The sequence below is a fragment of the Astatotilapia calliptera genome, chromosome 20 (assembly GCF_964374335.1).
Source record: "Astatotilapia calliptera chromosome 20, fAstCal68.1, whole genome shotgun sequence".
NCBI classification, from domain to species: Eukaryota; Metazoa; Chordata; class Actinopteri; order Cichliformes; family Cichlidae; genus Astatotilapia; species Astatotilapia calliptera.
Genome location: NC_137441.1, coordinates 28,456,173 through 28,481,179, shown reverse-complemented (window position 1 = coordinate 28,481,179; position 25,007 = coordinate 28,456,173). Strand labels below are relative to the sequence as shown.

The 25,007-nt window shown below is 38.8% G+C and overlaps 2 protein-coding genes across 4 annotated transcripts in view; one reads left to right on the top strand and one right to left on the bottom strand.

The window, feature by feature from the left end:
* Positions 1-156: 156 nt before the first annotated feature.
* Positions 157-4,711, bottom strand: lrrc47 (leucine rich repeat containing 47). The gene is made up of 7 exons (XM_026155110.2): positions 4,093-4,711; positions 3,280-3,741; positions 3,062-3,178; positions 2,863-2,978; positions 2,311-2,413; positions 1,972-2,061; positions 157-632 (listed from the first exon to the last, which is right to left on the bottom strand). Exons 1-7 carry the CDS (start codon positions 4,660-4,662, stop codon positions 411-413), a joined length of 1,680 nt encoding a protein of 559 aa, XP_026010895.2. The 5' UTR covers positions 4,663-4,711; the 3' UTR covers positions 157-410.
* Positions 4,712-5,134: 423 nt separating this feature from the next.
* cep104 (centrosomal protein 104) overlaps positions 5,135-25,007 on the top strand; it is a 39,647-nt gene continuing 19,774 nt past the window's right edge. For 2 of the 3 annotated variants that reach the window (XM_026153874.2, XM_026153879.2), the window contains exons 1-13: positions 5,135-5,233; positions 6,255-6,381; positions 6,648-6,821; positions 7,159-7,297; positions 8,187-8,249; positions 10,841-10,917; positions 11,272-11,440; positions 13,801-13,956; positions 14,107-14,334; positions 15,151-15,366; positions 16,269-16,436; positions 19,049-19,222; positions 22,082-22,258. In XM_026153874.2, the coding sequence (XP_026009659.2) occupies positions 6,269-6,381; positions 6,648-6,821; positions 7,159-7,297; positions 8,187-8,249; positions 10,841-10,917; positions 11,272-11,440; positions 13,801-13,956; positions 14,107-14,334; positions 15,151-15,366; positions 16,269-16,436; positions 19,049-19,222; positions 22,082-22,258 (1,854 nt within the window). In that variant the 5' untranslated portion in view covers positions 5,135-5,233; positions 6,255-6,268. Of the gene's footprint in view, positions 5,250-6,254; positions 6,382-6,647; positions 6,822-7,158; positions 7,298-8,186; positions 8,250-10,840; positions 10,918-11,271; positions 11,441-13,800; positions 13,957-14,106; positions 14,335-15,150; positions 15,367-16,268; positions 16,437-19,048; positions 19,223-22,081; positions 22,259-25,007 lie in introns of all 3 variants that reach the window. The other variant, XM_026153875.2, reaches the window with a different exon arrangement.

The window sequence follows — 25,007 nt, the reverse complement described above, 5'->3', positions numbered from 1 at the left end:
CTTGAAAAGTTGTTTTTTTTAAAGGAATTCTGAAAAAAGCCAATAAAATCTGCCACTAATAAAAAGTGACTACCCCGAGTTAAAATCAACCACCATTTCCACATGAATGGCTATCTCCGTTTTAAAAATGATGCCTCAGATGCACAGCATGATCGCTGAATTTGGAAATGGATTTATTAAAGTAATTATGGTTCAAAAAGCTTTACATGAATCAGCAACATGTATTAACAATGTCAGAGTTTTTCAAAATAAACCATTGTTCGACATTGTTATTGTATGTTTGAAGCACGTTTAAGTCAAAGTCATAAAAATGAGCCTCAATGCTCACACAGCCCCATCCTTTAAACTGTTAAAATAACTTCACGTAGCATGTGAATGAGTACAAACATGAGGTTTAATCCAATGCACTGTTACCAAATAATAGTCAAGTTGTTCATGTCGTTGGAGAGATCTGTCTTTGACGGGTACACCACCTTCAGGTTCCCGTCCTGGTCGACCGTTCGCACCTGCTGGATGATCAGCTGGCTGGATGCCTCGCTGCTGTCAGCAGGCACTGGTGGGCCACCCCCTTCTCCATCTGACCCCGCCTCTTCCTGATGCTCTGCTGTGAACTTGTTCAACTCTGCCATTTTCTGCAGAGAAACATGAACTGCCTGTTAAATGTGTGTATGCAATTTTTTTCGATTGTTATTTTACCAAGAAGTCCCTCAGAGAGAGATCAGATCACCTCAAAAGTCTATACAAAACACCCCATAATGTAAAAGTGAAAAAGGTTGGATTTAAATTCTTTATAAAAACTAAAAACACATTGGTATTCACAGCCTTTGCCATGACACTCAACATCTCATTGAACCCTGATGGAGCTTGAGAGGTTTCCCCAAAGAATAATGAGAAAAACTACAGGTATGCTAAACTTGTAGCATCATACTCAGAAAGACTTGAGGCTGTAATTTCTGCCAAAGGTGCTTCAACAAAGTATTGAGAAGAGGCTGTGAATTCTTTTATACACGTTATATTTTTGTTTGGTTTTTTTACTTTCAAAAGATTTGCAAGGACTTCAAGCATTTTTTTTTTCAATTTGCCATTTTTATATAAAGAAAATTAATTTGTCCATTTTGGAAAAAGGCTGGAACTTGATGCGCTGCATAACACTCACCGAAAATTTCTCCTTTAATAATTTTTTTATAATGCCTTTACATTAAATAATCAGCCTAAGCATGGAAAATTTCAATTCTTCTGCGAGGTGTGTAGTAAGAAAACGCCAATTATAAGGTGCAAATACTGTGTAACACTACAAAACTGCTCCACAGACACACACACACATAGAAGTAAAGGTACTTCTTAATGTCACTGATTGTCTCTGCTTTCTTTGATTCATTCTACTCAAAAACCTCTGTTAGGAATTTAAAGCACTTCATGTCACAGCACTGACTCCTTTTTGTATTTAAGCAGTTCTACAATTAAGAAAGTCCGGCTTTGTACACTGCTCACAGGTTGCAACACCTTTCTGAGCTCTCTTCTTCAACTTTCTTCATTTCCTCCAAACAGTACCGCTCATGACAAGATGTTAACGGCCTAGAAATACCACTCAGGAGAAAAAATTAGTGGACTTTGCAAACTGCAAAAAAACTGATTCTGTTAAACAGATTTCCTAAACCAGACGTGTGTACCATCATCAATCCCCATTCCGGCCTTACCAGTAGCATTATCCTCGCAGTGTCAGTCTACTAAAAGGTTTTCCATTAACTACCAAGCACATTACCATGACTGAGGCTTTCACTTGCTCAAAAACATTCCCCTTAAATTTACTTAGGACTGAACCTTGAATGACTTTCCTCTTGCTACCCTCAGGACACTGTTTTTCCTTCAGGGTCTCTCTAACAAGTATTACAGTCAGAACTGTGCATCCCTGTCTCGTGTTGTGATACAGAGATAAATTATCATTCACTAAAGAAAAGGCAGTGCACTTACTACAATCAGAGCATCCATAACATCTTTACAGGTCTGCAGGCTGGTCGCACTCGTGACCTCCACGAACAACTCTTTGGTCGTCTTCTTGATCTGTACAGTAAAGCTCATGTAATTATTTCCGTCAGATCACGAAAAGACATAAAAACAGCACAATGATGCACAGAACATCAGCTGATAAGCACCTCTGATGAGCTTTAATTCTGTCTTGTTAAATCAGGACAGAATGCAAGCTGACTTGTTATTTCTCTAAAAATCAAATCCATTGTATTCTGTAAAAGTAATGTAAATATTAATGTAAATGACTAATATAAGATAGGGAGAATATCCACATGTACACACCTTGGTTTTCTCACTGTTGGTGATTGGTGGGAATGAAATCACGTCACCTTCTGCATCTACTAGACATGGATAGAGTGGCTTTCCTTGCAGAAGCTGGAGGTATCTTTAAAAACAACACAAAAAGAACAAAAAACTGTTTGGCTGGTGACAGAGACAACAGAATAGGCGAGAGGTTTGTCTGCAATTAAAACCATTAACCTTGCAGAACTTAAAACTCATTTTTAGGTGTTCTGGTATTTATTTCTGAAACCTCAGCCGAAGTCTTGGCACTGCCCCTGACTTTTTTTTAAACAGAACAATACTTAGTGCTCAAGGCCAAAATACTCAAACCAATTCTGTGGTCTGACACACCTCTGCTGCCCTCATGTGTTTAAACATCTCGCACACCTCTAATCTAAACAGTCCCTTGGATTTTTTTACATAAATTGTTTTTTGTCCTTAAAATTGGTTCGAGCCTTGAACACAAAGGTTTTATGAGGCTGACTAATGGAGATCTTTGACCCAGTGTTAACAAAGCTTGTGCTGTGTGGAAAGGTCACATGCAGTACTGACTTGTGGAGGCCTGTAACATTCTGCCTCTTCTTCTGCTTCCTCAGCTCTTCAGCCTCTAGATGAAGATGCCTTATAAGCTCGACGGCGGTCATCTCCTTCCGACCCAGCGCAACAATCTAATGGTGAATAAACATGTGAAATTAGGAGTCTTTTTTTTTTAAAGAGTGTTTAACAAACAAGACTTCTCTGTCATTTGTACCTTGAGCTGGGTAGGTTGTTTGACATCATACATAAGGGGACTTTTGAGCTGCTGCACATCATGAGTTGCAATGGTTGCTATGGTCCTCTTACCACACAAGTCATCGTGAAGTTTTGTCTGGAAAAACAAAAAGCTATTCTTTATGGACTCTATAACACATATTTGGGTATGTCAGATGTGATGCCGAATTAATATCATAGTGAGGTTTTGGATCTTACCTGAGCCATCAGAAACCGTTTGAGAGCATTCCCAGACTTTAGGTTCATACCTCTGACTATGCAGCACACCAGGTAGGGTCTCACATCTTTCACCTCTGCACTCACTTTGACTGTAAGTGCCGTAGGAGCATCTGAAACATGGAGAACCCTCACCACCATCTTGTTCAGCTCTTCCACCTCATCCTGCTCATCTGATGCCTTCTCCTTCTTCTTCCTCTGCTGCTGCCTTTTTTTCTTGTCTGTGCTGCGTCCTCCGTCAGCATCACCTTTATCTTCCCCTTGTTTGCCTCTTCCTTTTCCTCTCAGGTAATCGAGGATCGACTTGGTTTGGCACCCGTTGACCATCTTCTCCAGACGCTTGTCATTCAGCTTGTTGCCTTTGAAGCTGATTTCCTTCAGCTTGGGGCAGTCACTCAGATCGGAGGGAATCTCTCTCAGCTTATTATTGGAGAGATCCAGGACCTGCAAAGATGGGCCAGAGGAAGACAAAAACAAGGGCAGAGTGTCACAGGAGTCTCACACTCTAAAAAAGTACCCTGAAGTTTAAGTGTACATAATTTAAGCTTTTACAGCAACCAAGCGGGCACACATATAGGACCTTCTCTTTACAAAGCATGTTTAAAAATGTGACAGTTTATCCAGCATATAATATTAGCAAAAAGTGAAAGCCATCTTAAATCATATGTTAAGAGCTTTCCTGCCCTGGTGAACATGGCTCATATTGTGGTGAGCCATGTGTCGAGCAAAATAAAATTAAGGCAGGTTTACACTTGTTGATTGGTGGAAAACAACATTTTTGTAAATGGAGTTCACCTTCAGAGCAGCTAGTTTGTGAATCTCTCCACTCAGCTCTTCAATTAAGTTGTCAGAGGCCACCACGGTGCTGAGCAGGTCCAGTTTCTCAGAGTAAAAGTCAGCAGGAAACCCGATGACGCGATTCTTGGAGATGTTGATGGAGGAGAGCTTGGTGCACTGAGAGAGTCCCTCAGGCAGGACCTCCAGGTTGTTACAGCTCACATTGAGCGTGTTCAGCTCCCTTAACTGGGTGACCCCCTCTGGTAAGACTGTAAGGTTGTTGACTGACAGGTCTAGGACCTTTAGAGACTTGAGGTTGCCGATGACATTAGGGATGGATGCGAGCTTGTTTCTGCACAGGATGAGACTCTGGAGGTTTGTCAGATGCCGGATATCCTCGTGGATCTCTGTCAGACTGGGGCACTGGCTAACTTCCAGATAATTCAGTAGTGTCAGAGAGTAGATGTAGGAGTCGAGTCCCCCGTTTGAGGAAATTCTCTTATCAACAGCGGGCCCCTGTAAAACCAACTCACGCCTCTTCTCTGTCGCTGCTTTTTCTACTTCTGGCCATTTCTTCGTGTCATCCATGCTGCTAGATTGATGCAAGTGTGCTAAAGCTCACAACTTCCGTTTAAAATTTTCAAACTAAGTGAATATCATTTAAAAGAAATACACGTATGGGCGTGTGTACGAAACTCTAGTAAATGTATCAAAATGTAGCTTTAAGAAATTAAGCAAAGAGTTAGTGTTTTAGTCTCTTTTGCATTTTATTGCCTTTGCTGTCGTCATGTTATTGCTAAGATAATTGAAAAACAAATCTTGAAGCTACTGCTACTTTATGCCTTTATTCTGAAGGTGAGATCAAACTTCCTTTATTATTGTTGCCGTATTATTGCTGTTCTGAAGCACAATACAAAACGTTTATGAATTTATTGAAATTCCTACCGTATCCAAATACGCACAAAAAACATACAAAAGAACGTGCAAAAGACGAATTAAAATGATAAACGTCGCTAGCCAATGCTGCTGATAAAACTACACTGACCACAATACATTTAGACTGCGACGTTCACGACTGCGCATGTCTGCAGTGGTTGTTGTCAGCGGTGGTTATGGAGACATGGGGCTTCGAGCTGTCAACATTGCGGTGATGTTTGTGGTAAGATACCTTTAAGGTAAACGCAGGAAAACGCTGTTTACACCAGAAATGTAGAAAAATGTTGTGGGACGCAAAGAAACATAGTCACCAGGAAATGTATCAGATTTCAAAACCCCTAGACATTAGACTACCTTAGTTAGCTACGGTATGTGGGCTGATAGTTAACGGTTAGCTTGTACCCATAAAGGGTTGTACTACGAGGTGAGATTAATCAGGCAGCGAACTACGTAGCGCTCAAAGTAAGAACATGGCGTTCTACCTATCTGTCTAAATCACCGTGGTAACTTATGCTAACATCCAACCTGTGGGGCAAATACACTGACAACATTCAACACAACCCCTTTGATTTTCAGTTTCAAACTCAGGATCCTAGCAGTTAACACAGGAATGTTTCGTAAATCGTCACAATCTCAACAGCCCATATAGGAAGGAAGACACTAATTTATTAACAAAGGTGCCTTTCTGGGAATTATAAAATGGAAGTACCCAGGTACGAATTTTAATTGCCTATGAAGATCATCAGTTAACATTAACAGGTGTTAAACAGCTGACACGATGCATGCATATAATACGTACATGTTTTGATCAAGGTGATCGGTGGTGTCAAGGGAAAAGTGTTCCCTTGTGATTTAAGTCACAAAAACAAATATATATGAGCCCAATCAATGGGCTTTTTAAATTTTAAATGTATTCAAATATATTTTTTAATTTGTATAATTTGTATTGTTTTCTGAAATTTGTGGTTGCAGCATCTGTAAAACGGACAGTGGAAAGTGTAAACAAGCTCCACCAGCTAACATGAAAACCAGTTAACCCCTACCCTACCCAACCTAAACTTATTCCAGGCAGCATGAAGTGGTTTTCTGCGCCACTCACAAAGTATGTCCATGCTGCTTGCAGGATACTTTGGAGAGCTTGGAACCTATCCCAGTTGCACGGGCAAAAGGCAGGGTAGGCACACCCAGGTGTAGGACATATATGTATAAATAATAACACTTCATTTTTTTGTTTGTTTTATCAGTGTCCAACAGAGGGATGCCAAGGAAGATAGGATTCACTGTGGTCAGCTCTTCCAGTCATGAGGACAACTTTAGTGCTAAGGAGCTCATGGTGCATGCACCTACAGTCAACGGCTGGAGATCCAGCAGGTACCATAAAAAATACCATAAAGGTTAAACTTTTTTCTGGCAAGTTTTTTAATCTGAATAAAGGCATAAGACAAGTTTACTTCATCTGTAAGATGGAAAATTTCAACACTGGTTGTTATCAGAATGTAGTCAAGAGGAAATTTCCTGTAAAACTGAAGGCCAGCATCTAGTACTCAAAGGCTGTACCCTTTGTCATTTTTCTTGTGACTTCTAAGTTTTTTTACTTTTCAACTTAAAGAAACATGTGTTGATCACTTTTACTGCAGGCTGTGCTCCTACCCTCAGCACATCACGCTCCAGCTGGTTGAAAGAAGTAGGGTAAGGAAGCTGCAGCTATTGGCTCATCAGTACATGATCTCAACCAAGGTTGAGTTCTATATTGGTGACACTCTTCCTGAAACGAGCTCTCCAGGGTTCCCCAGGCAGCTTCACAGACTTGGGTGAGACTGAAGACTTGGCCAGGCTTAATTTCCACATCCTTTTGTTGGACGTTAGGTTGATATGAATAATTTCATTTGGGATCCATTTTGTTTATTAACCTAACATACCAGAAACAGGATAGATGCAGGCTTGCTCTGTGGTTCGGTCTTATTCTGCAGACTAGCTGTCCATTCCTGTTGAATATATAGAATTACCACACTGAGACGTGCACTATCTTGATAGCATATAATCACCAAACTGAAATTTAGTAATCATTTCTACTCTTGTAAATGTCATTTACATCAATATCTTAGAAGGAATTTTGACCCAGACTAACAAAACTTTACTTTCACATAGGTATGTGTCTTTGTCGGACAATGAGAAGACAGGCTTCAAAGCTCGGGAACTGAAGTCAGTCCATGTAGATGCCGTTGGAACATATCTGAGAATAACCTTCCACAGAAACTATGGCAACCGTTACAATCACCATAATCAGGTACTCTGTTACATGGTAACAATGCACTGTGGCCACTGAGTTATTTAAGGGTAGTCTGGTCTGAGAAGGTTAAGGCTTGCATTTTTTATGAATTCTGCTTATTTATGCAGAGAATTAATTTGCTGTAATCACGTTGTCAGTTATATTCTATACTTCACAAGCTTTATGTGCATTTACATTAGTGGAGAAGAGCCCGATTGAATCCTTTTGCTTTCTTCTTATGCTATCCCTGAAGAAGCCTGTTTTCTAAAAAATCTATAGAATTTACATTATTATAATGATTTTATTTACCTTGAACTCCTACAGCTCTCTTTCGTTATTTATTGAACTTTGAACTGCTTGTGTCATTAAAAACAGGAAATATGGGGTGTTATATGTCGGGTTAATTTTTCTTATGAGTGAAGACGAATAAAGGTTGTGAAAATTTATTATTAATCGTTCAAAGGTTCAAGTAATTTTACATGGCGCCATGGATGTGTCATTCAGCCATTGAACAAAGAAAAGGGTACCACTCCCACACACCAGAAATTATGGGCATGTTTTCCTCTAGGTGTGGGTCAGCCTTAACTCGACACCGTAAAGTTTCTGTGCCTTGCTGTGTCATCGCAGGACACATCCTATCAGAACCCCCACACATTCCTAACGGAGGGCGGGTCTTGTCTGTGCTTGGGTCTGTTGGTGTCTGTGTACCAGGCTAAATTCAATACCATAGATAATCTGTCAGAGAGCATTTTCTTTAACTGTAATTAGATGGGTCCTCTATTTGCTTCACACTTACCTATCATTCATTATATTTATTTATTGATTTTTGTTTTGAATGATTTCCTTTACTTTTTGATTTACTTACTTTAGTTCGCTCACCATCGTCATCTTCTTTTAATGATTTCAGGTTGGTTTGGTTGCCATTAATGTTCTGGGAGATGCTTTGGATGGCAATGCTTTTAACACAATAGTAAGTGAGCACTCTCCTCACATATCACCCTTCACTTATGTTTATCCCCTCAGCAGTAGGTGGCGATGTTGTGCTGTGATTCAGTCACATTCAGTCACAGTCGCTCAGAGAAGGATTCATTTCTTATCATGCGTCTGCTTACGCTGAACCAACCACAGCTATGAACATGTCTGTCAAACAGAACTTGTCAAGTATTCCTCACATGTTGTCTGCGTTTATTTATCATTCACAGAACATCATTAAACAATAAACTGGGTTTCAAAGCTTCAGTTTTCCCCTCTTTTTATTGTTTTAATCTGTGCAGACTTACTTATATTTACTTATTAATTTTATAAACATCAACTCAATATAATTGGATTGGAGTTGTTGAGTCACTTTATCTTCAAATGAAGTATTTTGTGTTGTTACTGTGCTATGTGATTATATGTGGTGGATGCACCCGTGTTTACCTAAGTGGTGTGTGTGTGTGTGTGTGTTTGTGCGTAGGTTTGTATATATGTGTCAGGCATCTAGTAATGAGAAACAAAGGGAGGGCAGTATGCAACAGTATGTATCAAACAGGAGGCCTTTAGTTAGTCAGTGTAATCAGATAGTCCTGCAGATGGACAGCTCCTGGAGGAGTGAGAGCACCTTAAAATACACACACACACACACACACAAACACAGACATGGAAAAACATGGACACACTGTCGCACAGATTCCAGTGAACAAGCTTTGCATTGTTGGTCTACTAATCCGACTCTGAGCACTTCCATCACAGCAGTGATCTTGCCCAGAGGGTCGGCTAGATCTTGTTCTCCTATATCTGCCTTATGGGTGGAAGTTATGGAAGAGACACTGTGGTGTGAATACAAAGAAAAAGCTTAACTTTTGGCTGCTTTAAATTGTTAGCAATCCAAATTGTGAAAAGGAAAAAAAAAATCACAGCAGCTCGTCAACTACAATGATCAGTTTAATAACAACTTCTTTAACTTTAACCTTTGAAACTTACGGTTGCCATTTTTCTGTTACCGTAGTTTTTTTTTTTTAGAATGTGCATTTTAAAAGACATTTACCACATATTACTAATAATATTAACAATGACTATGCTTTATGCAGTGGTCCCACTGCGCTATACAAGTGTACCAATGAGCGAACATATACAATACCAAACCATATTTGTCTTTATGTTTCTTTTTTTTTTTACCTGTGCTTTTGGTTGTGCAAAGTGTCATAAAAATATCAAAATTAATTTTGTTTAACTTGTTTTTTCACAGTAGAAAATAAATATTAGTAACTGATGTATGTGAGATGTAAATAAAAACTGAATGCAATGGTTGGCAAATCTCATAAAGCCATGTTTTATTCACAACGGTATATATAAAAGATTTAGTTTTTTTTTTTTTATTTTATTTTAAACCCTACATCTTCAGTTTGATGGCTGCAACACATCTCAAAGTTGGAACGGGAGAAACAAAAGGTTTCTTTTAAGTGATACTTACAAGTTAAAGCTGTAAAAACATTTTGCAGCTAATTATGTTAACTGGTCATTAACATGGTTGGGTAAAAAAAGAACATCAGAGAGCCACATTTTCACAAATCTGTAGAAAACTGTGTTTAGAAATTGTGGAATAACGTTCCTCAGTGTTAAATTATGAAGACTTAATATCATCAGAAATTTTCAAGAATGCTGTGTAGAAGGGACGCGGCTTAAAAGCCGATGTGATGCTGTCGTGGAAATTGTTGCATGGGCTTAAATACACTTCCAGAAATCCTTGTCTGTGGACACAGCTCGTGGAGAAATCCACAAGTGCAGGTTAAAGCTTTGTTATGCAAAGAAGGAGCCATACATGAACATGATCTAGAAACGCTGCCATCGTCTCAGGTTATAGAGCAGCGTATGCTCTGATCAAGATGGCATCTTTTTCTGTGAAGGCCTTGCATATTTCAGCAAGACAATGATACAGAGACATACTGTTACAAGAGCATGTCTCTGCACTAAAAGAGTCTGGACCGGCGTACAATCCAAACAAAACATTTGGTGCCCCACGAAACTAAAAAATATGACCAAAAAGAATCTCTATTCTAAACATAAATCATGCAAAGACTATGAAAAATGACATATAAAAACACAAACGTGTCTTTTTCTCTTGCAGTATTTTTTCTTATTGAGAGCATAAGAGCAACATGGTATGACTGTTCTTACACATTACTGTGAAGGAACAATATTCTGTGAAAAAGTCTGTCTTCTTTACTATTAAGTTTAATTCTGCTGATAATGAGCAAGAATGTCATCAGTGGCAATGTTTTGTGTAATGCCTTGCTTAGTATTCAAGGTAAAAGCAGTGTTTGCTCTTAGTCTCCATATGGCCATAGCCTTGAGGGTGATGATAACGTTTGCATGTGTTTGTGTATTTGAGTGAGTTAGTGTTCTTATCTTAATACCATTGTAAGATCCAGGTGGTTGCTGGTGCAGTACTTTTGTTTGATCAACACATTTTAAAGATGCAGAGGGATCATTAGTTTTAGGATAAGCCAGTGGGATTAAAAGTCATGTCTTCCTCAACACAGTACGCACGTGTGTGTAATTTGTCCATCTGTTTACCCCCAGCCAAGCAGAGAGCAGCTGATCGAACACTACCTCAACAGTACCCAGCTGGAGGCTGCCTTGGAGTCGACCTTCATGGGGTGAGGCTAAGTCATTGAACCCTGGTTTCTTTTTCTTGTGACAATAACATTGTGTAACAAAGCCATTTAGTCTGGAAGACAACCAATCAGGAACTGAAGGTCACGTGCATTGGTAGATGATGCAGGTGGTGGCCAGTACAGGGAAAAAACACTTTTTGAAATATATGTTTTTTTAATATGTACCCCCAAGGGATGTTTCACCTAGAGGTGAAGCATCCCTTGGGGGCTGGTGAAGAATTGCACAATTAAGAGATAATACACTGAAATGATCTCGGCTTCAACAAGACAGGTGTGTCAAGCCATATAATTAATTTCTCCAATGTTTGTTATCCATCTGTCCTGTTTTCAACTCAGCAAATGTGAATCCATTTCCCCCTTGGACGATCTGGCCTTTGATATGTACCAGGACCCCGAAGTTGCCCACATCATTCGTCTCCTGGACCAAAAGAAACAAGAGATGGTCCGGCAAGAGAAATATGAGGAAGCCAAGAATTTAAAGCAGGCTATTGCTGACCTTCAAAAGGTACTGTAGCTGCTAGGAATTAGATCATGGTACTAATAAATAGGTACTGTACAGTGAGCTATGGCATTCGGATAGTAGTGTAAATTTGGGCAATAAGTCTTTGTTGTAGCACACACATAGTATATGAAGAGACAGATGTAAAGATGGACAAGCAAATATATGCTAAATGCCCCGCCTTACTTCATGCATCTATTTCCAACAACAGGCTTTCCCAGAAAATTCCAACAACTGTATTGCTGGAATTTAGTTTAATTGTGGACTCACTTGCACCACTTTTTTCACAGATATCTAGATTTATTTCACTACTGTTTGTAACAGGAGTTGTTAAACATTGTTCAGATTCCTGTTGCAGACCTCCTTTGTCTAAAACGTTACCATGCAGACCATGAATTCTTAATAAGCTCGACAGCTGCAGCAAGGGAGAACTTGGATATTTTCTCTCCCATCTCCAACTGCAAGCCATTCTGTAACTGGATAACATACACACCCACTCAGACACCTTGTTAGCATGGCATAAAAGCGGTGGTTGCCAAGGTAGTCATCCTGTAAATCCCTTGTCATCACACCCTCAGGATGTCATAGAATGGTTTATGATGTCACATGATATCTGACAAACGCAGGGACATACAAGACGAAGACAAGAGAAGGTTTTGGCTTGCTGTATTTCTTTCACGTTGGACAGTCAAATTATACACTACTCAAAAAAATTTAAGAAATGCTGAGAAAACACATCAGATCTCTATGGGAAAACTCATGTGAGATGTCTAAACTGGCATGGAGAAGGTAACGAGCTGGGGATGAATGGAGGCCACATTTTTTGATGGGAATGAAAATTATCAACCTACAGATGACTGAATTCAAAGACACCCCTAAAATCAAAGTGAAAAAACATGTGGCGGGCTAGTCCAAATTTCATTGCAGCAGCTAAAAATAGTACTAAATAGGTTGTGTGGTCCCCAACTGCTTGCATGTAAACCTGACAACATCAGGGCATCCTCCTAATGAGACAGCACTTGCTGTCCTTGGAGAACCAGGGCATCACTGAGCTTCTGGACAGCCTTCAGTGCAACTTGGTGGCAGCAGAGGGACCAAAATATAATGTTCCAGTGGTGTTCTATTGAATTTAGGTCAGACAAGTCAATGCTATCAATTCTTTCATGACACTAGGCATTGTTGTACTGCCATCTGTCAACAGACATCTTGGTACTTAATGGCAGTCAGGGTGCCGTTGTCTAGCCTGTAGAAGGCTGTGCGTCCCTTCATGGATATGCCTCCACAGATGGTCACTGATCTACTACCAGACCACTCATGTTGAACGAATGCACACATATATTTATATATCTTAGTTGAATTGAATCGAAACAGTTCAGAGGTCATGAGACTGTTTCAGTTGGCAACAAATTAGCTAATAAATTTGGTTCACTGGAATTTTCTCGTTCACATGTTATGTCTGAGTTTCTGAAGTTGATGTCAATTTTACATCCTGTAAAACCTGTCAGGTGACACTAATAGTTTTGTTTTATCAGTTCCATATTCCATGTTCACTGTTACATGTTCTCTCATATACACAAGAGAACAACACTGGTCATTTTTTAGTGATTTCATTGGGCATCATGTCTGCTGACTCTTCCCTGCTGTGTCCAGGCAGGTCCCTTATCTAATCAAAATGGGGTCATTCTGATAGTGAGACGGTCTCCCACTGTGTGGTACATGTCAGAAAGGTCAGCTTTGTATAAACTGCCCGTCCTGAGCTGCACAAGTTTTTCAGGAGTTCTCGTATGAAAACCATCAAACTGAAGATGCAGATTTTCTGTTTACACTTAGATTTGTAAGTAGATGCAAGTTCAGAGTTCATGAAACTCTTTCAGTTGGCAACAAATTAGCTACTGAATTTAGTTCACTAGAATTTCCTCATTCACATGTTATGTCTGAGTTTCTGAAGTTGATGTCAATTTTACATCCTGTAAAACCTGTCAGGTGACACTCATAGTTTGTTCCAATAAAGAACATGTCAATTAAATAAACAAATAAATAAAGACCCATAGCCTCCTCAACACTAAATGCAAATTCTTTTTAATAATGGCTCATGATTTGAAGTGTAGTAAATCTCTCACCAATAGCGCAGCTTTACAAGATGGAAAATTATAATTTGAGCTATCTCTCCTGACAGCTCAAATTATAATTTAGGAGAAGAAGAAAAAAACAGCACGCAGCAAACAGTACATAGACTTGCAGTCACTAAAGGTACAAATTGACATAAATCTTATCTCGTAAATTGTTCTCATCTGTTCAAGCTTGTAGTGTAGAGTCACAGTGTAGCTGCAGGGCTGCTTTTACCTCCATATTCTTTGCACTTCCAGGTCGGGGAGCGTTTGGCTAGATACGATGTGGAGAAGCGATGTGCGATTGAAAAGGAAGACTATGATCTGGCCAAAAAGAAGAAGGAGCTGATGGAGGAGTACAGGAAGAGTGTGTACCAGCAGCTGGAAGTACACAACCTGCTGGATATGACAATGGTATGTCAACAGCTACTGGTTTGGTAACAGCGAGGTGGGCTGTTATTGTTTTGTAAAAGATGGAGAAAATATGCGGGGGAAATCTTGCATTATTCATGGCTCTTTTTGATCTAAAATGATCTCTGTTATTCTATCTTTCCATGTCACCAGGTCACGAGGGCAGCAGAATCAACCCTGGCCCAGTACTCTCCTCCTGTTCTGTCTTCTTCAGGTCGTTCTTCAGTCTATACCAAGCCTCTTGTATCCACAGACACAATCAGCAAAGGGAAAAATCCAGACATTCATAAAAACCAACAATTAGCTGAAGAATCTATCACATCCAACCTGAGCAGCCAACCTGACACACCTTGTACGCCTGCTGCTGTACTCAAAATCGATGTAAGCATCTTCCTGTATCAAATGTGTTTAGATGTTATAGAAATAATGCATGAAACGTGTCCATCTCAAACATACTTTATAATCAAAACAACAGTTTTTCTAAATAAGCAGTGCTTATTTAGACATGACAATCTTCACTGATTATAAACACAAAGATTTTTTTATTGGTCCAGTTGTGCACATTGTTCTGAATTCCATGAACTCCTGTGTTATTATAAAAAAATATTAATAGGAAAGCACCTTAAGAAAAAGTCTCCTGTGTAGTGTTGAAACCCAGGGCACACAAGGAGATTATGACCAGTGGGGTCCTTTGTGCTTTACTCACCACCTACTAAGACTACCCCTAGTGCAGGTTTAGGTTTCACTATTTAATTAAAAGCGTGCAACAGTTGGCTGACTGCAGCGGCTCCCAACCTGGCCTCAAGGCAGGGCTTTGAGCCTTGCACTAGGCAGCAGTGTGCCAGTTGGCCCAGGGGCACCGGAGACAGTACTCTGCTCGGCTGGCTGGAAGTTTGGCTTGAACAGAGAGGGTTCAATATTCATTGTCATCCTTATGTTGAATGATTGACCTTTTCACTAGATGAATGTTAGTGAGAGTTAGTGAAAGAGCAGAGGTAATCAATTTTTCAAAAGTATTTCTCAGGAGGGAAAATGCAGATCAGCTTTCTCTAAACTTTCCATCATAATTTTGGATGCTGAGACATTAAACAGTATAGCAAAATCAAACCGCCGTAGTAAGAAAATATAATATACATTATATTTTCTTCAGCATGTGGTGTCAATATTTTTTCAGTTTCTGCTTTCTTCTGGTGACAGGTTACCAGTGTGCCTTACGACGAAAGGCCGCTGCCAGCCCTTCAGAGGAAAGATCAGCCACTGGAGGCCACTCAGAGCCCTGCGGAGGAGCACTCCCCGATATCAGAAGTGCAAAGGACTCCACAGAGCACTGAAATGAGTGGAGAACCAGAACCCCTGACAGAGAAGGTGCTGAGAGAGGCTGGTCTTTCAATAGAGGTCTTTGGAGAAAGCCTGGTAAGAAAAGATAAACATATGTGAAACAAACAGCTAGCTAAGCCAACGATAGCTGTTAACTTTGCGCTGTGTTTATATTCCTACATGTCAGGATCTCAGTGGGCCTCTGGGAGTGACTACACTCATAAGCACAATTTCTCTTTGTGTAGCAAAGGCATTGACCTTTTTTTGGCACAAATCATTTGCTTCTGTTTTCAACAATTTTGGCAAAAAATCATGGGTATTGTCCTTGGGTACATACCGAAATGAACAGAAGTAGTTTAAAAAAAGTAATTATTATTGTTATTGTGCTTTTTCTGGTTGTTGTTAAGCCAGTTCCAAGGTCATAGTGGGTGTATGAAGTCAGTTAAAGTCATAGTGTATTTCAAAAACTGAGAAGAAAAACAAACCTAGAGCATTGTGTTATTTTATGTCACTGGAGTACTTTACTTTCTTACTGTCAGTGCAAAAATAAAACCTGTCAGCTTTTAGTATTTAGTCAGTTTTATAAGTAGCCCAGTCAGAAAGATTTCAATGTATATTTGAGAGAAAACCCAACTAACTGTTGGCTTATTTTTAACACTGGATAATGTAAGTACTCTTCGAGTTAAAAAAATAAGTATAATAGGAAAAACAAATTTTGAACTCTTTTGAAAACACTTAAATAGCCTATTTTATACAGATGCTATTAGCACGCTAACTATAATTATAGTTCATCACTGTTCGAATGACCATGCAACAAATAGCTGCCATTTCCTTTTAAAAAGTTGTTTTAAATTAATAAGTGAATGCCTTTGGAGTATTTGCTGCATTTAAATCTCACAGCATATACCACACACTTTTATTTCCACATGCTACAATACCAATGTAACTAATATGTATATTCTCATCCTCTTGGTAAATCTGCTGCCATTCACTCCCAGGTGGCGGGGGTATATTCTAAAACCTGGTGTTACAGAGTGGACGCCCTGCTTTCTGTGTATAAGAAGCTTTTGGAGGTCTCTCCCACCACCCCCAAGGAAGAGCTGAGGAACATGATAAGAGCTGCTGTGTTCCTCGTCAAAAAAGCCCTCTTGGATAAAGTCACATCTGTGAGTCATTTCCTCAAAAGAAATTAATCTTAACATAAAAATAAGCCCAATTAACACATACTACATAGGTTTCAAGCAGTGCTAACCTACATTTTAACATTGTTAAAAATCAGCACCCGCTTATACAGCCACCCCCTGAACAATGTTCCCCCTGTACCACGTGCAGCCTCCCAGAGCTAGCTTCTTTAAACAAATAGTGTTGACAAGGATGGCTTTGTAATCCTTCTGCGTGGAATGGTAAAAATGGATGAAAAAGGCTTGGCTGCAATAATTCCTAGTCACTTTGATGCACAGAATACTCCATTAAGATGTTAACTGGTTAATATACTGCATAGAAATGGGCTTGTTTAATTCACGCTTAACAACCTTGGTTTGTATTAAATATTATTATATCCTGGTTCTGAATCTAACCTTGGGTAGTTGTTGCAGAAATCTTGTAAGAGCAGGTTTATTGATGTAGGGAGAACCTTTCGTTTAAGCTAAAAGATGATACTCCAGTGCCATGTAAGCAATGCCATGAATTTTGCTGTCATTTATAGTGGCTTTACTTCCAATCTTGTCCTGGGCTTTCAGTTTTGTGTGTATCTGTGGGTGTGTATGAGTCCTTCGGCCCAGCCAAACAGAGCAGTGATGCAAGAAAAACACTAGCCAAAATTTGAGGACCCCCCTCTGATTGACATTTTTTGAGAAAAGTGAAGAACAGAAACACTTTCATAAATTTAAATTCACAAGTTTAATATAGACATACCATCACAATCTAAATTATTTGAGAGACGCAGTAAGGCCAAGGAAATGTCTGTTTCAACAGAAAGGTAAGTGTTCTTTTTTTTTTTTTAAATTAATTGCTAATAGTGATATTTAATAAAAGCAAAATGTGGCACTGTTTCAGGGAAATGCCACAATTTTGTTGTACATGTACAATCACAGTAAAGGACTATTCTATTTTTTTCTATTTTAAACAGGCTTATAAATAAATGGTATAAGATTTATTGCCAAGAAGGATTGTTACAACAAAGACAATTAACCAAACACACATTTGCATACTTTTTGTCCTAAATTTATACACAATTGTGGAATTGAATAAAATGTATATGCTAAATAGACGTTGGCACTCACAGTGCCCAGGCAATATTTATGCAAATTCTAAAAGATCTAATACAATGTTCTAATGTATTTAAAACCAGTTTGTTCAGCTGTGAACAAGGCGAATGGCTAATTTTAGAAACCTGACATCCAAATTAGGCAGATGTAAGCAAATCTTTGCAGAGCTTTTGGTAAATAAACATGCAATACTGCTCTTTTCTCTTAGATATGGAGTACCATCACACTTTTTTATTACAATGCAGTGTCACTATAAACAAGTACAGACAAAACCTTTTACTGTATAGTGATTTTATAGAGAAGAGAAAGAGCATTAAAAAAGTCCAAAGTATTTCTGACGATGAAGGGTTGGAATATAAACCAAAGGCTCTTTACTTTTACCTAATCTTGTGAATAGATCACACCCAGTTTTAGCAGAGTTTAGATCCAGTGCAGCTCTCCCAGCTTATGATTGACTAGTTGTTTTTGGAAATGTATCAAAAGCAGACTGTAGTTTTGCAATAGTCAGTGGCATAATAATTTTTTTAAAAACTCTATAAGCATGGTAGTTTATGCATACTAGCTCTGCTGCTATAGGTAGCAGAGATAGTATATGGCATAAACAGAAGAGGTATATAAGACTGGATCCCTGTGGAACACCTATAGTAAGAAAAAATGGACTAACCTGAAAAATCTGAAGACTCCTTTCAGAGTTCTATGAGAAAGACTGCCATAAAAACGACTTTTCATGTAAACTGACTGAGCATAACTTTTCAATCAGAATGCCATGATCTACTGAATGAAATGTTAACTGTACGAAAAGTGTAGCACAATACTGATGGTTATTAAGGTTCGTTGTACTGTGGCATGATTTAAATTCTGACTGTTCTGATGTTAAAATTCAGGTACAGTCACAGTTCAGCACTTATAAAGGAATCTAAGGGCTTTTGATAAGCAGGGCATTTTTGAGATGGGATGCCGATTATTTAGGCCATTAGGGTCGACTTTTTTGTGTAATGGTAGGACCTGTGTTGCGCATCAGATTTTTTTTTATTTTAGCTGTTGCAAGGGATAAATTACAAATGTATGAGCAGCGATTAGGTCTTCAAGTACATACACTAGTGCAAAATGCATAACTTTTATTACTTTTAAAATGTCAATCATACTGACTATTTATTAATTTAACATATAAATCTGATCAAAATTTACTTTAAATTTAATTTAATCTTCCACTACCTTTACTCTGCTTAATTTGGAATATTTTTTCTTTTACAGCCTTAATTTGCGGCTTTTCTTCTTCTTTATGAGGATTTTAGCATCAGTGTCTCTCTCAGACCTCTTTAACATATTTTTAAAAAACAAAAAGAGAAAAGATATCAAACATAGATGTTAATAACTGTGTCTGCTCATTAATTGGTGGGAGGCGGTAGGTCCATACAGAGATATATGAGTACATATGGTGCTACCATTGTAGTAAGATTTTAGAAAGAGCACCAAGTTTTAAGTTTCATTACAAAAGGATCTTGCTTTAGGTTCTACATGCCTCGCTGAAGCTGCTGCGGCTAATGCTAAGCCAGCTGATCCCAGGTGTAGGGCTGGGCCGAGCTGAGGTGACCCACTGCTTGGAGCAGACCTTTCCTAATCTGCTTGCCAGGACCGGAGACTCCACTACTCGCGTTCGGGCCACAGTTTCTGCCTTCATACAGGTATTGTACAGTTAGACCCAACACTATTCATCAACCTTTCGGTCTTTTGTGTCACCCTGCTCTCTCCCATCTTCTTTTTATTGTGTGTTTGCTAAGTGAAAACCTTTATTTATGATATGTTAGAAAAACCAACTGACCTATGATTCATTCAAACAAAAAAGTCACCTAACTCACAGGATGAACTGGTGAACTTGGAGAAAAAAGAATGCCAGCAGTAACAACCTTTGGCATGCATAGTTTTACACAGTTTTTACACCAGAGGAATGCCCTATTCTTGTCTGGTATGACATTGTAGCTGCTCAACAGTGAAGCTAGAAGTTACACAGAGATTTCTACAGATTCTCAGAATCTTTTGATGAGTCATCTCACATTATTCCCATGCTTGTGTTGTTGGTAGGTTACTGGTAAATTCCAAGTTTTGCTTTGATATCCAACCAAACAACAATGGTAGAGTGAGCCAGCACTAAAATATTCTGCAGTAGGATTAGCATGTGGGTGTGTTGAAACGTCACATCTTGAGTTAGGTCATGCTTTTTCCATTTATAATTACGGTACATAAAGAAAATATGGCAGTCTAATGTTATAGCTGGGATTTGTTAAAGCTAAACAGCTTTCCCTGTTGAGTACTAAATTTCCCACACAATGACACAATGGTAAAAATCTTTGCTTATTTCTCATTTAGGCAGCCACCATGAGTCTGCATTCAAAGTTATTTTCAAATTAGTATTAATAAATACTACACTATAATCAAAGACACCGAAGAGTTCCAACATGTGCAAAATTCAATCCAACTTTCCTCCCAGTGCTCCTCCAAAAAGTATTACTTTTGTGTGATGCCTCTGTATATCTGGATTGAGGCACCATTTTTAGCACAATATGCTGTTTCATCTCCCTAAAACTGGATTGGTTGTTGCAAAGTATAATATTTTCTGTTCTTTGTGCATAAACATCCAAGGTCCTTATTCCAGTGTAAAAATGAACAAATGATGTTTTCTTAGAATGTCACTTTAAAGTTGGGGCTAAATACTGGTAAATATATCAAAATGCTTCTCAAAATAATTATTAGTTATCCCCTTAAGTAGAAATACTATTAGGAGTGTGGAAGATGACTTCTATGAAACTTAAACTGAGGAGAAAAAAAGGAAGGGCAAAGTGGTAAAACATCATAGCAACACTTAGGTCTAGTTAGTCCAGTTAATTTTTCTAAGCATTGAAAACTCCAGCCATGACTAATCTGTCCAATATTTCTAAAGGCATTCATAAAAAGAAGACAATGGACAAAGCAGTTTCATGCATAATTAATGTAAGGTGTGGTGACTGATTGTGGACTTGAAGCATGCACTACGTAGCACGCAGGACAACATTCCTTCTTACAGGTTCTTTGTAGCTCCTGGCTTGGCTTTGAGATGCAAGCTGTGCATTTAGTTTTTGCTTTGTTTGTTTATAAACCCGGTTGATGTAGACATGGATGGAGAGACCTGAACTATTCATGTAGTGATGATTTGACATTAACGTATAAACTTGCATCACGTAATATTAGTGGTCAGGAAATGAGTAGAAACTACTAAGCTCCGTGTGTACACGTCAGCAGTGCTTAAACACTACAAAAAGAAAGAAGACATTCTCTTAAAATGCTGAATGGCATTGAGTTAGTGAAACGCTTCGGCTCTTACATGCTGTAACTTTAAGTGTTAAAGTGATTATTGCAAGACTAAGGAATGGAAACAGTGATGCAGTGATAAATCAGGTGTGTCTGATGGCAGCACTGTTCAGGGAAAGTATTGCAGTGTTTTCACAGGTTCATTATTAAACTGATTAATTGCTAAATATACTTAGTGCACATGCACTGACATGTAAATCGACAACCGTTAAGATAGGTCTGTGTGCTCAAATGGAGGCTAAACGATCGCTTACAAGTTATATTTAAAAGAGAGCAGTCAATTATAAATAAATTTAATTATGGGGAGTTTTGCATTTTAGATAGCTAGAAACAGAAGGCGAGTAAGGAAGTGTCTTGAGGTGTTGCAACAAACTGCACAACCTTCAGACAGGCCCCAGACGCTGAAGTCACCACTTGTGTGATTTCATTACCAAAGTGGAGTGGTATAGGTAGGTATAATTTGTGCTCTGTACTGGTGCAAGATAACAAACAAGATAACAAAACATAATGCAGCACAATAATCATTTGATGTCAGTTATTCTGTTTTAACTGTAATTCAACTATGAAATTCTCTTTATTGCACAAGCACGCTTTCATTTGGACTTTTGGGTTGAAAGAAGAAAATGTTTCTTGGCTGCTGGATGGACAGATGATGTACACTGTATATTTGTGTATTTGGTTAGTCAAATTCGTTCCTGTGTGCTCATGGATGGGCGTGTGTTGAGTAAGAAAGGGTGGGTGCCCTTTCGCTCAGTAGCTCGCAGACTTAAGCTCGCAGCCCCTCTTCTGCTGGATTGTGTTCAGAGCTTGACTCAGGGACTGATTGAATCGTTCTTTGTGTGTCGAGGGCCAGTTGCACACTTCTTTTCTGCGTGTCTTCCTATATTTCCGACATACATTCCACTCACCTGATGTGGTTAAAACAATGACAGGGTTTTCTAAGACCCTTCTTCAGTTTTACTCCGATTGTCAGCTTGTATTTTCTGTCACGACTTGTGCCTATGCCAGAGGCCAATGTTGAATGACAAATTACCGTGTGCAGCATCACAAGCATACACTGTAATTTGTTTGAGGTACATAGCACTTGCATTACTTCTGTACTACAAGTCTACAAGACTTGCAGGTGCAAGTCTACAAATACATTGCGTGATTTACGCCCCCTTAAAACTTGCTGTCTATTTCTCTTGTCCCTCATGTAGGAAATTGCTGTTCTGAAGGATGTCAGGGCCCTGCAGATGATCCCTGGTGAGCTGGTGAAACCCTTCAAATCCAACTTTCCCTCTCGCCTGGCTGAGAGTCGGGCTGAGCTACTCGAGAAACTGCTCATTGAACTTGGTACAGAAAACTCTGGCTTCACCCTGGAAAATGTTATGACGGTAAACAACCTGAACCATAATAAATATGTTTGGTGTGATAATTATGTCACTTATAAATATGAATGTACTAATGTGTTTTCTTTGGGTGTGCAATTAAATAAAGCCTACTAGGTCAAGTAGGACAAACTTTGTTTAAATAATTAAACATTTCAAAAGCTCAAATAAAAAGATACACATTCACAGATAAATAATTAAACAATTGACTGCCGTTTTTCTTTAAGGCAGTGTTTCAATTCATAGTTAATTCCTTTCTGGAAAGAGCAATTACAGCATGATATGTACTATATAAACTATATAAAATATGGAAATCTGTGTCATTCCACTTCAAAGTAGAAAAGGATAAGGAAAGATCCAGAGGTGTGGACTCGAGTCACATGACTTGGACTCGAGTCAGACTCGAGTCATTAATTTTATGACTTTAGACTTGACTTGAAAAAAGGTTGTAAGACTTGTGACTTGACTTGGACTTTTACACCAGTGACTTGGGACTTGAATTGGACTTGAACCTGTTTACTTGAAAAGACTTGATATTTTACCCAAATCTAAAATTTAACATACATATTATATAAAAAGTGTGGACCATTAATTCACTTTATTCATTCATTCATTCTTACCACACTCCGTATGTATGTGAGCGTGAGCTGTAGCACAGCCAATCAAATTAACCAGATTTAAAAAAAAAAAACAAAAAAAAAACGCTCGAGCCAAAAATGCTCCCAAGAGTAATTTCTTTCGGCTACATAAACTACGAAGTAGTCAACAAAAAACGAAATGCAACATGCAAAACATGCAAGAAGAGAATTACAGACGGAGATGGAACAACTTCCAACTTTGTCCGACATTTGAAGTTGCATAAAGAACGGTAAGTGCTGCCTTTTTTTGCTACGATGAGATAGCGACTTAGCTAACTTCATCTTATTAGCAAATGTTCTCCGGGCTACGTTGATGATACTGTTTGGCTTTAACAGGTATGATATGTTTGTCATGCTATTTTAAATCCGGTCCTACAAGCGCATCCAAGAATAATACGCAACTTGTTCGCTCAGAATTGTCGGTGAATGGTGAGCAGGGTCCGTTTCAGAAAGTGGGTTCTGTAGCTGTACTCAAGGAAGACAGTTTCTCTCCGTCTCCTCCTCATCATTAACCCCGTAGAGCTACATGTTTATTTTTGTAAGAAAACCAATTACACCCTTATTTTTTGTTTATTATTGTGACTTATTTTGACATTGTTATGTGTTGCCAGACCATGGTTATATTTCATTATGCCAGTAGATACTGCTCTTGCATTGCTGTGGAACTACCAGAGAGACTCTAGCAATAGGCTCTGTGCACGCGCAGCTCAGAAATAAATTAGCTCCGTCCTGAGCAAGACGCTAACTTCGGTGTCCTCTCTATTAATCCACAGTTTGCTCATATTTGGCTACGCAGTGCTCTCTAGCCTGTGTGCTGCTTGCTGCCGGTCCAGATTCCCCTAGGTCTGGTGCCGGTAACATATGGTCGTGTTTAACTTTTGCATGTCTGAGCCAGGGAAAAAAAATTTTGGTTAGAAAATCTGGCCCACCTTAGTGTGTAATTGAGTAGTCCTGCTATATAAGGCCTTTTTCTTCTGTCATTTATGTCAATACATCAAATAAAATACTTTGATCTTATGTTATTAGCTGTTGTTTATTTGCAAAGGTCAGTTATTCTTAACAGGGATGCTAAACATTGCTTATTGGAACTGTATGCAGAGTTTTGAGAAAAGTGTTTTAATAAATATTGTTTATATATTTTTCATTTATATTTTTTATTGTCTGAAAACTATGAGAGTTTAAGTGTTAATAGTTATTTAGGATTATTAGGATCAACTTAAAGTAAAATGCAATTCATGAATGGCTGAAATGGAATTTCTGACATGAGTCTAATATTCTTACCTCTATCAGATTTGAAGAATACCAGATGAAAAAGAGGATCACAAATGAACCTCAACAGCCTTCCATATCACAGTTTATGGACACTTGTGCCGGACAGTACAGCATGACTCATCCACAGCAGAAAGCTATCACGAATGCATTATTAAGTGACTTGATTATTGGTTGCAACCTGCCCCTTTCTATTGTGGAAAACAAGAATTTTCGGCACTTTCTGACGGTAGTTGACAGAAAATACAGCCCGGTATGTCGCAGAACAATTATATCAAAAACGGAGAACCTTGCTGCTGAGAAACGTTCAATGTTAAAAACTCAGTTGAGCGAGACTGATCATGTTTCAGTCACTGTGGACATTTGGTCAGACCGAAGGATGAGGGGTTTCCTTGGTATCACTGTGCACTGGATACAGAAAGAGACAGAGAGGATGCAGCTAAAATCCAAACTGCTGGCCTTTGACCGCTTCAAAGGATTACACACTGGTGAAAGAATCTGTGAGAAATTTGAAGCTATATGTGACGAATACAACATTAAAGATAAACTAGACTATATTATTAGTGACAATGCTGCCAATATGCGAAAAGCATTCACTGTGTGCTTCCCCACTGAGCAAGCTGAGGAACATGATGATGGTGATCATCTTGACGACCCAGAGCTCTGGCATGACTTAACCTTGGAAGATCAGGAAACAGTAGGTGCTGCTATGGCAAAGACACAGCGCCTGCAGTGTTTTGCGCACACACTTCAGCTGGTGGTGAAAGATGGTTTGTCAGAGACCAAAGTGGCATCTCCTTCACTTTCAAAGTTATCTAAGCTCAGCTCTCTACTGCACACAAGCACAA

Excerpts from the sequence above, each read along its gene's own strand:
- lrrc47 (XM_026155110.2), bottom strand. The coding sequence starts at position 4,662 with ATGGATGACACGAAGAAATGGCCAGAAGTAGAAAAAGCAGCGACAGAG. Across the intron at positions 3,179-3,279 it reads AACGGTTTCTGATGGCTCAG|ACAAAACTTCACGATGACTT; the intron begins GTAAGATCCAAA and ends TTGTTTTTCCAG. Across the intron at positions 2,979-3,061 it reads AACAACCTACCCAGCTCAAG|ATTGTTGCGCTGGGTCGGAA; the intron begins GTACAAATGACA and ends ATTCACCATTAG.